The sequence below is a fragment of the Halyomorpha halys genome, unplaced genomic scaffold (genome assembly GCF_000696795.3).
Source record: "Halyomorpha halys isolate HHAL.00 unplaced genomic scaffold, Hhal_1.1 Scaffold54.1, whole genome shotgun sequence".
NCBI classification, from domain to species: Eukaryota; Metazoa; Arthropoda; class Insecta; order Hemiptera; family Pentatomidae; genus Halyomorpha; species Halyomorpha halys.
This window is the reverse complement of record NW_027108734.1, coordinates 320,066-330,562: the sequence shown is the minus strand read 5'-3', so window position 1 is coordinate 330,562 and position 10,497 is coordinate 320,066. Positions and strand designations below refer to the sequence as shown.

Here is a 10,497-nt window from a genome sequence, read left to right as displayed (position 1 = left end):
GGAGGCTATACAATTTTTAAGGTAGGTAAGTACAATATTGATCTCAAATGATACAACTAATAATTTAATTAACAATTTCTAAAATGAAAATGAAATAAATATAATAATAATAATTATTAAAAAAAAAATAAATAATATTAATAATAATACAAATATCTGAAAGGATTTTGGAGTGAATAATAAAGCTGCAAATTTACAATCAGTTGATTAATATTATAATGAGAATAAAACAAGATGATACAGAATATTATAAAAGTAAGGATCCAATAACATCTATTATCAATATAATAAATAATTATGTGAAGTTAAGAAAAAATTCAGGCAGATATGGTTATTTGGTGAATCAAAATCAATTATTGGGAATCATAGAAGTAAGAAAGCATCCAGTTAAATATTTCTTTTTTTTTTTTTTTTTTTTTTTTTTTGTTCATTTATTTATTAGTTCTTCTGTTAAGCGATTGAACAGATACAGACTCATTGTAATAGCTGAAGTACATCCATAGACTTAAACAAATATTGTTCAGTTTGAATCATTTTAAAAAATATACATGTAGTGAAATTGTTTTTTAAGTTATTTTCTAAACGTAAGTAGAATACAATCGTATTTCATTTATGAAAACTACACGAACTAAAATGACTTATTCTTTAATCGTCATGAACGATCAATGTACAAAGAACAGAAATGGGTGTGACCTAAAAAAAATATATTGATAACGGTTATGAAACGTATTGATAACATATAAGATAGTTACATAATTATTTCTATCGATAATTTAAATTGTGAGAGATGCAGACTATGAAAAAAAAACTGAAGGGTCAATAACAGTTGATAAGAAGGTGAAAGTTAATGATACACTTTTTTTCTTTACTAAAAGAAAATATTTCAAGTAGTCATTAACATGACAGCCTTTTTAAATGATGTTTAAGGTATCTTATTAATAACTCAAGGTTATTTGCGGGGTTTATTTAAAATTAGAAAATTCTAAATAAATAATTTTTAAAAAAAAATAGTAGCAAATAGGCCACGAAGGTAAAAATCGTATCAAAAACATTGATTGTAAATGTTATGGTATTTATTTCTGTAGAAATAAAATTTAAAAAGAGTCGATTCAGATGTTATGTGCACGGCCATGATTTAGCGTAAATATATTAATGTTGGTAGAATTTTTTTCTAGGAGACCTTTTCTATTCTCAACACTAATGCAGTATCGTAACTCTAAAAAGCTTAGATGGGGGTGATAGTCGCTTAGACGTTCTAAGCAAAAATAACATTTAGAGAATATAGTTGAGTGTCCTAATGGAATATTTGAGAATCAACAAGGATATTCAACAAAATTAAGCGCCCATCGCCACCGCCTGATTACATAACGCTCATCCTGTTAGGACACGGCCTGATGTTACGAAAAAGTCAAGCGATGGACTCTGAAAGAATAAAATGTATATAACATATACAAGTGACTTAATTGAACTTCAAATGTTCCAAAACCCCTGAACAAAAAAAAAAATAAATAAATAAGTTTACGACCATTCTCCATTTTCGACCTAGTCTATGTGTCTGTTTCTCAAATAATTCGTAAACGGATGAACTGATTCCGTTGCTCTTATTTTCTTTTTGTGTGGTTCAAGATGACCACCCAAGCAAATTTATTAAAAACCAAAGAATTAACAAGAAAAAAAAACTGAATAGAAAAGGAACTATATACGCGCTCTTTTACTATCTGTTATTTGCGAACTGTAGAAAATCCTCTGTCTTAGCCAACTTAGAGAATGATTTTCAATATTTTTAAAACTCTATCAATAAAAAAGCAAATACTATTCTAATTTTAGAAGGAAGCCTCATTTCGCAATTATAATACAAAGCCTTAACATGAAAAGTAGTTACTTTTTGCCATATAATAGTAGTTATTTTTAACGTTTACTTAAAATCGATAAACTATTTAAAAAAAAAAAAACTGTTTTGCTTATTGTTTCTAGCCAAGGATTTTCAATGAGAATAAATGAAAAATGATTAATTGTTTTTAATTTATTCGTTTAGAGTGCTACCAATGGGCAGTTTCTCTACACGCCTGTAACACTCCAATTTAACTTAGATCAGATTTACTAAATGTATTATAATGTACAGTTGTAAATAGCAATAAATAAATATTAAAAAAAAAAAAATTATTCGTGAACAGATGGAGCGATTCCGTTGCTCTTTTTTTCTTTTTGTTTGGTACATGAGGCCCCCATAGCAAAGTTATTATAAATCAAACCCTTAGCAAGAAAAATCTGAAAAGAAAAGGAACTATGATTCTGCAATGGACATACTGCAATATTCATCCCGTCAGAAAAATATTGGGTCGTGAGTAAAGAGAACCATGTAGTTTTTATTTTTAATTCTTCTTAAATAATCTTAGATGATAGAGTTTACACTAGTCGTGTATCTCTTTGGAAGCTCGTTTTAGAAACCAGTAAAATGTCAAACTATAATTGTATTGCTTTGAGGTTTTGTAATTTATACTATTCTCTAGTTTGACAGTATTTATTTTGTTTTACCGAATCATGCTAAATTGTTCCTGAAAAATTAATCACAAATAGAAAGTATTGACCTAGAAAGTGAAACCACCTGTTATCACTCCTTATCAGTAATATTTTGATAAGGGATTGTGGTATTATTGTTAGTTTGTATATATATATATGTTTATGGATTATATATTTATTTGTTGAGTTGGAAATTGTAGATTAGCTGCCCAGCCTCTAAATGAGATAATTCACAATATCTCTCATTAGGTCAAAGGTTTAAATTTCTATAACGGGAAGAATATTGATTAACAGTTTAGTTGATTTATTGTTTTCTCTCAGAGCTCTTCCTGGAGAAAGCTACCATAATGTCATGTACAAAAATAATTGATTCCGACTGCATAACCCTCACAAGATATGTATTGGCGCAGCAGAAAAAATGTCCGGATGCGACAGGTGAATTAACACAACTTCTGAATTCAATTCAAGCATCTGTTAAAGCTATAAGCTCTGCTGTCAGGAAGGCTGGAATTTCACAGTTGTATGTTTTCATGTTATTTATTTTAATGTCTTTAAATATTATATTTATGATTAAAATTAGTTATAAACTATATCAGTGCTCTTAGTTTATAAATTATAAGTATTTTAATTATTTATATACCTCTGAATCAGGGCCATTGGTAGGTTTTTTTTAGAGATCAAAATTAAGAACTTTCAAGGAAAATAGCATCACTTTGCTTTAATAGTGACACATCTGACATAAGAAAGTGGTTTTTTTTTTGTTTAATTTTTTATTTAAAACCAAGTTTGAAAACTTATTTTTCTTCTCTGAGAAACTTATTTTTCAGCAGAGCAGCAATTTTTCTTGTTGCCAATGTATATTTAAATCAATCTCCAGAGGCAGGAACATAAAAAATCACTTATATGAAATATTGTAAGTTAGCATATGTTCATCCTTCTTTTAAAAGGATCTGTTTGTGAATCCCTTTTGAGCGAGCGAAGGTCAACAGCTGTGTAATTTTTTTTTTAATTATAAATTAATCTAATAAATTATGTGCTAGAAAATAAAATTAAATAAATTTTACATTATTAGTACTCTTCATTGACTAAAATAAATACATATATCCTTTTGTGTCAATATCTGAAGTATATGTTTATTTTCAAGAATTTTACGAATTTTTCAACTCTGAAATAAAAAAAATATTCCTTATTAAATTATACATAATTTACTTACACAATTTTGTGTACTTCATTAAACTTAAGTATGTTATCTGTCTAATTTTTAAATCAGAGCTAGGTTTCTAGACTTAGGGAATGAATTTTTCTCCATCAGATTATGTGATGTTCCAGGGACGGTTATGAAGAAATACACCATTGCCCCTTTCACTTCGCCCAATTTCTTTATAATGTTTTAGTGGTTTATAAAAAGTTCTAAAATTGTCAGAATTATTTATCAAAAATATTAATGATAAATTTTTTAATTTAACTCAGGCAACCTAACATGATAAGATTTCTGGACAAATTATCCAAAATGCATTGCCTAGACATTCGAAAAATATTTATTCCTACTTCCATTCATTAAATTCTTTATTACTTACAGTATAAAATAGAAAACTGACTTAAAGTAGTGTTATTGTTGCTTAAAACATCTTATGCTGATGCTTCACACATATTTGCATAAAAAAGATATATTAACATACTGCTAAGACCAACTTTCATAACGCTTTCAGAATCTGTATTTTAAAAATAGAGTTTCAAAATCACTGCTTTACTAAACTAAAATACACAAAATTATTGTCATTTTGGTTACTAGTTTTAATGGTTCATCAAGTACAACATATGGAAAACTGTGAAATTGAATAATGGAATATTTAATTTTCTTTTTTGTAACAAAAAAATATTAATTAATAATGCTTTACAGGATGCAGATTGACTTTTTTGTGGTTTTTATTGTTTCTATTAATTATTTCATAGAAGTAATCTTTTTATGCACTATTTAAATATTTGATTTGCCATTTAAATTTTGGGGGCCATAGAAATGATTTTTTATTTGATCTCATCTCATTTCAAAGATTTTCTCATGGTTACCTTAGAAACCATTAAAAAAATAAGTAAATAAAAAAGAATTTAAAAAAAAAATCTTATTTATTCTCTTATCATGTCTTGTGTAGGTACAATTTTAAAAATGAACAATTATTGATATAAAAGATACAATACTATTTTACTGGCAGAGGCTCAAATCAGAATAATAGTAAAAAATCCTCCATTCCAATTCACAAAATTTAAGTGAATTGAAAAACAAGCTGTGTGTACTCAATGTATGAGCTCACTTTTTGAAAAAATGCCTGATGAAATTATAACATTTAATTATTACAAAAAGTAAAAAACAGTAAACGAGTTACTTTTATGGTCTAGTGAATACAATTTGCTACAACTGAAATGCTTTATTCATCCATGCTGCCCAAATACATCGGGTTGCTACATTACACAGCATACTAATCAATCCGTGATCGGACATATATAAATTACATTTTTTTACATGATATAATAAAAACGAAAGAAAATAGTTTTTTTCCCCCCTGTTTCTTTTTACAATCAATTCCAGACTGCACTCTAAATACAAATATTTCAATTCATTCCTCTTTTCTTTATCTTTCTTGTCCCTTCCATTTCATAATTTTTATTTCATTTAATCGACAAATTCACTCTCCCGAATTCATCTTCTCAGATCCTCTCCAGTGACGCGTTAAACAAATTCATTACTAGAAAGCAATTTGAGATCAAACCAGAGAAATAATTGTCACAGCAGTAGATCAGTTTACAGAAAAACAAATAAATAAGTACATTTTACCAAAACACAGCTAATTCATAGATGTAAAGGAAAATATAATAAAAAGTTAGTTAAAAGAAATACTTGAATGGATAAATAAGTTTTAACAAAATAATAATAATAATAAATTAAAATAGTGAAACAAAACTGAATCTAATGCTGTTACTAGGATAACTAAATCCTGCATTTAGTTAGCTTTATGCCTAAGATGAATTATTTATCCTGATTAAACAACTTTACTGTAATTTAGTTTAAATAATTGGTTTACAATTCAGTATTTATAGTTTTCTGTAGTTTACCAACCTATTTATTTATTTAAAAAATAAGTCTTATGATGATTTTTCTTTAAATTGAAGGAAATATTTTGTAGGTATGGGATGGCTGGTAATACTAATGTACAAGGAGAAGAAGTGAAGAAATTGGACGTGTTATCGAATGAATTGTTCATAAATATGCTCAAGTCATCTTATACTACTTGTTCACTTGTTAGTGAAGAAAATGAAAATATTATACCCGTATGTACCAGTATTTAACTATTATTTTTAAATATCGAAGTTAATTCTCAAGGTATGGCTAAACATGATTTTAAGTCCATGGATTCTTAAGAAATCATGAAGATAAAAATAATGAAAAAAATATCATGCAATGGGTCACTTAAGATACATTTTCTCTATTCACACTTTGACTTTTTCCCTGAAAACTTGGGCACTATGAATAACAAATAGGATGAGTCTTTTTCGGACAGAGGTATGTTAGGGAACTAATCCTGATTTATTTTAAGAAAAACAGATCAAGAAATTTATAAAAGAAAAAGTAAAATTCATCATCTCTAATTTTTTCATTTTATATTCCATGATATTATTTGTTTTAAATTAGTCAATAAATATTTTTTGAAAAAAATGTGACAGATTTTTTAAAAATATCTTTCCCATAATCTGTGCACTGAAATCTATAAAAAACACATTTTAGCAAAAGTATATAAACTTTTACTTTATTTTATTGAAGAGAATTAATACGATATGCCACTAATATACATTAATACAATATATACAGGAATAGAAGAGCAGAAAAAAAAGAGAAAAAGGAAAAAATTATATAAATGATAACAATATTATGCATTGAATTAAAAGAAAAAAATATATACATGTAGAATAATAATTGTAAAGAAATATATAAATAAAAGAAAATACTATTATGATTTGTATAAATAAAAATATTAATCTAATAAAAAATATAATAAAATAAAACTGATCACACAATAAAAAACAATATTGTAATAATAAAAAAAAACCATTTATGTACAAGATAAAGGAAATTAGATTTAGTTATAATAAAATAAATACACAAATACAATTCCTGTATAAACTAGTGGTATTAGTTGAGCCAGCAATGTTCTGAACGAGGTACTTAGGGATTTTTGTTGCAACATGCTAAGCCACACACGTCTCTTGACTTAGGTTGTAAGTCTGTTGTAATTACAAATTTACTTGAGTATAGGTGCAGACCTATACTCCATACATATACACCTGTATTAAAATTTTAATTGAGTTGACCATAAGTTTTCTTAATAAATATAGATTTACTAACCTTTTTTAAAAAAATATTTCTCTACAAATAAAATAAACTTTTAGCTATAATTTATTTTAATTTGAGGTGGATGCTGAAAGGCAAGGCAAATACATCGTTTGCTTTGATCCTCTGGATGGCTCTTCAAATATTGACTGTCTAGCTTCCATCGGCTCAATTTTCGCTGTATTCAAGTTAGTTTATTATTTTAATTGATATCATTATAATACATGACTAAATGAAAGTTTTAATAAAGGCCAAATTTAATGTAATATAATACCTAGAGAATATTTAAGAATATAATAAATCTATAGAATATTAGTTACTCTTTGTTTTATCTGCTTAATTTTAAATAATTTTCAGAAAACCAGATGGGCCTCTATTAGACAGTGCAGCTTTACAGCCAGGAAATCAAATTGTTGCAGCAGGTTATGTATTGTATGGAAGTGCAACAATGTTCGTTTTATCACTTGGAAAAGGAAAAGGAGTTAATGGATTTATGCTTGATCCTGTATGCTATTGTTAATTATCTTAATAAATTAAATATAAAATATCTAAATATAATGAACAGGTCTAAATAAATTGCTCATCTTCTCAATTTTTGACATCCCCTAGCAAAATCAAAATTTTAGTGGATCATTATGGTAATAATGATTTGTTTTTCATTTCAAACAGGCTATTGGAGAATTTTTACTTACCGAACCCAACATGAAAATTCCAGACAAAGGCAATATCTACAGTATTAATGAAGGATATTCCTATCTTTGGGATGATGCCATTGCAGAATATGTTTCAAAAAAGAAAAATCCACAGGTATAGTTAATGTTTAAAAATTTTATTTGCATATAGAATTGTTTAATTATCATTAATCCTTTATTGATTAATAAAAACGATACTTGCTCAGCAATTTGATCAGGGAGTTTAAAAAATAATAATCAATTTGGATTCATATATACTACAAATTAACTATAAAATACTTTATTAATTAATGGAATGAAAAATCGATCTTTTTTCTGGTAAAATTGGTTTCCTTAAAATGACAATAAGGACAATTTAAGCAGTATTTGTCTCACTACATTATTTAAAGTTTTAAAAATTAAATAAAACAATAATGATTATATACAAGGGATAACAACATAAGAAGAAAAGTACATATTTATGCAAGTTGGCATGGAAGATTGATAATGGAGGAGATGGATGTATAATTGATAGTAAGGAGGAAGGTTTACGAATGAATATGAGTAAGGAATTCCAAAATGAGGTAGCTTGATTTATTAAGGATTATTTCATAGGAATCTAATCTATGGCAATGGGTGTACAAAACAGCAGATTGAGATCTTGTTTTTAACAGGTGTATAAACAAATGGTGAGGAGGTCAATTATTTAGGAAGGTTTTTGGTTTTAAGTATTGAAATAAGAATGCTCTCGGAAGGTATTGGATATTGGGAAACATCTAACTTTGTTCGGAACAATGGTGAGAGATGAGAACATCTGGGAATACCGAAGATGAATCTTATGAAGCAGTTCATAAATATTTTCAGATAGTCCTCCATACACTAAACATCTCGGATATTTAATTATAAAAGTATGAGAACAAAATATTGTTACATAAATTCCTAATAATACCAGGTATATTAGTACAGTGTAATAGGAAAATAAGCTCTATTATTTAAAATCATCTTTGATATTTTATGTTACTTTCCTCAGTCCAGCTAAACATGATTGGGTTTTCATTATTTTTGTATTTATCAATAATGACAAATATATTTCTTATTTTAGTTTGGTAAACCATATGGATCACGATATGTTGGTTCTATGGTTGCTGATGTGCACAGAACACTGAAGTATGGCGGTATATTCATGTATCCTGCTAACAAGACTTCTCCAAATGGAAAGGTAAATTTTATTTGATTGTTTTAAGTTTTGATAAATTAAAAGAAAATTTATAATTTAATTAATTTAAATGATAAAATGCTCTCATTAAGAGACACAAAATAATTGTCAGTAGTATACCATTGTAATATTCCAACTATAAAGCCTTGTGTCTCTCAACTGTTGGCTAACAATCCACACAAATCTAATCTAATCAATCCACACATTGTCTGTGGATATCTGGCATTGGCAAAACTTCAAATGGGTGGTTGTGTGCCAGTAGTCTAGAGACTCAAGGATATGTTGTTCTAATATTCGGGTTGTATTATAACAATTTAAAAATAATACAAACATTTTTCAATGAAATGTGAAAAATAAATTTATTTAAAAAATGACAGAAAAGTTATAAGCAGACCTTGAATAATTTAAGTCCAACAGTTTTAAACATTTATAATTTTTTTCAAAGCACTTGTTTTCTTCACTGAAGTTCTGCAGTCCTGAGGGAAACAGCCATCTTTTTTTAATTTCCATCTTCTTTTTACTTATTAAAATAAAATCAGTGTATTTTATCTTCATTTTTGTTTCAGCTGAGGTTGATGTATGAATGTAATCCGATGGCTTTTATCATTGAAGAGGCTGGAGGATTGGCCACTACAGGAAAAATTCCAATATTGGATGTGATTCCGAAGGGAATTCATCAGAGATGCCCATGTTTTCTTGGTTCTAAAGAAGATATTAAAGAACTTCTTGGAATTATTGAAAAACACATTTAAGTGCCTCATTTAATATTTTCTATATTTATAGTTTTTATTCTCAATTGTGTATCAAAATTATTACAAACTTTATTTTCTTACTTTGTTATTTATTACTTTCCCAATGCAAGAACTGGATAGTGGTGATAAGGTACATTATAATTTTATGGTAAAAAAAATATATTTTTAATCACATGAAAACTTTTATTTTATTTTATTACTAAAATAATTTCATAGGTTATATTCTTTTTATCCCCCTACCTTGCTGTTTATAGTTTACACATTATAGATTATAAATATTGTAGTCCGCTCATGACAAAATCATGTGATAAAAAAAAAAAAATGTCTTATTTCGTCTGCAGATGAAGAGGGAAAATCAGTGGAGATGGAAGAGCTGGAGGAAATAATAAACGATAAGAGACTAAAAATTATCTGGCAGACGTGGATCTCTGGTTTAACAAAGGTGAAGCATTCCAAATATAGCAAGAGTACCATTACCACTATCCGGTCACAACCATCAAGGATCAAATTTGCAGAGCCCTGATGGTGCGTCTAAACCTAGAAAGATCCAGAAAGCTCTCCCGGCATTACAATATAAGTACTTTTGGTGAGTGAAGCACACCATCCTGGAGACCATCAGGAGTTGTGCAATTTTCCTTCCGCATTCAACTTCAGCTTGTCTGTAATTGCCTCGTGACTGATGCAGTTCAGGTCTTCTTGGAGTTGTGGGAAAGTAATAATGATAAAAAATTAGTTCATTCAGTAAAACTTTTTGTTTTTTCCATAGAGTTGGAAAATGAAATGAATAAATGGATCCTAAAAACTCTTTCATGTATGAGGGGAAATTTTTATTTTTTTAGAATAACCTACAATAAATGCTTATCCGAGACTGCACATCACACAGCAGCAGGGTTTAAATATTTTATCTCTTTCTATATTTATTGTGTCTTACGTGTTTCTGCTTTGATAATGCCTGAA

General features: G+C 27.7%; 1 protein-coding gene across 1 annotated transcript; it reads left to right on the top strand.

Moving 5' to 3' along the window:
- The first annotated feature begins 2,446 nt into the window (after positions 1–2,446).
- Positions 2,447–9,620, top strand: LOC106692371 (fructose-1,6-bisphosphatase 1). Its single transcript, XM_014438283.3, has 7 exons — positions 2,447–3,040; positions 5,700–5,844; positions 6,983–7,089; positions 7,259–7,406; positions 7,571–7,708; positions 8,675–8,791; positions 9,355–9,620. The coding sequence occupies exons 1-7, from the start codon at positions 2,868–2,870 to the stop codon at positions 9,538–9,540; spliced, it is 1,014 nt and encodes a 337-aa protein (XP_014293769.1). The 5' UTR covers positions 2,447–2,867; the 3' UTR covers positions 9,541–9,620.
- The last annotated feature ends 877 nt before the right edge of the window (positions 9,621–10,497 follow it).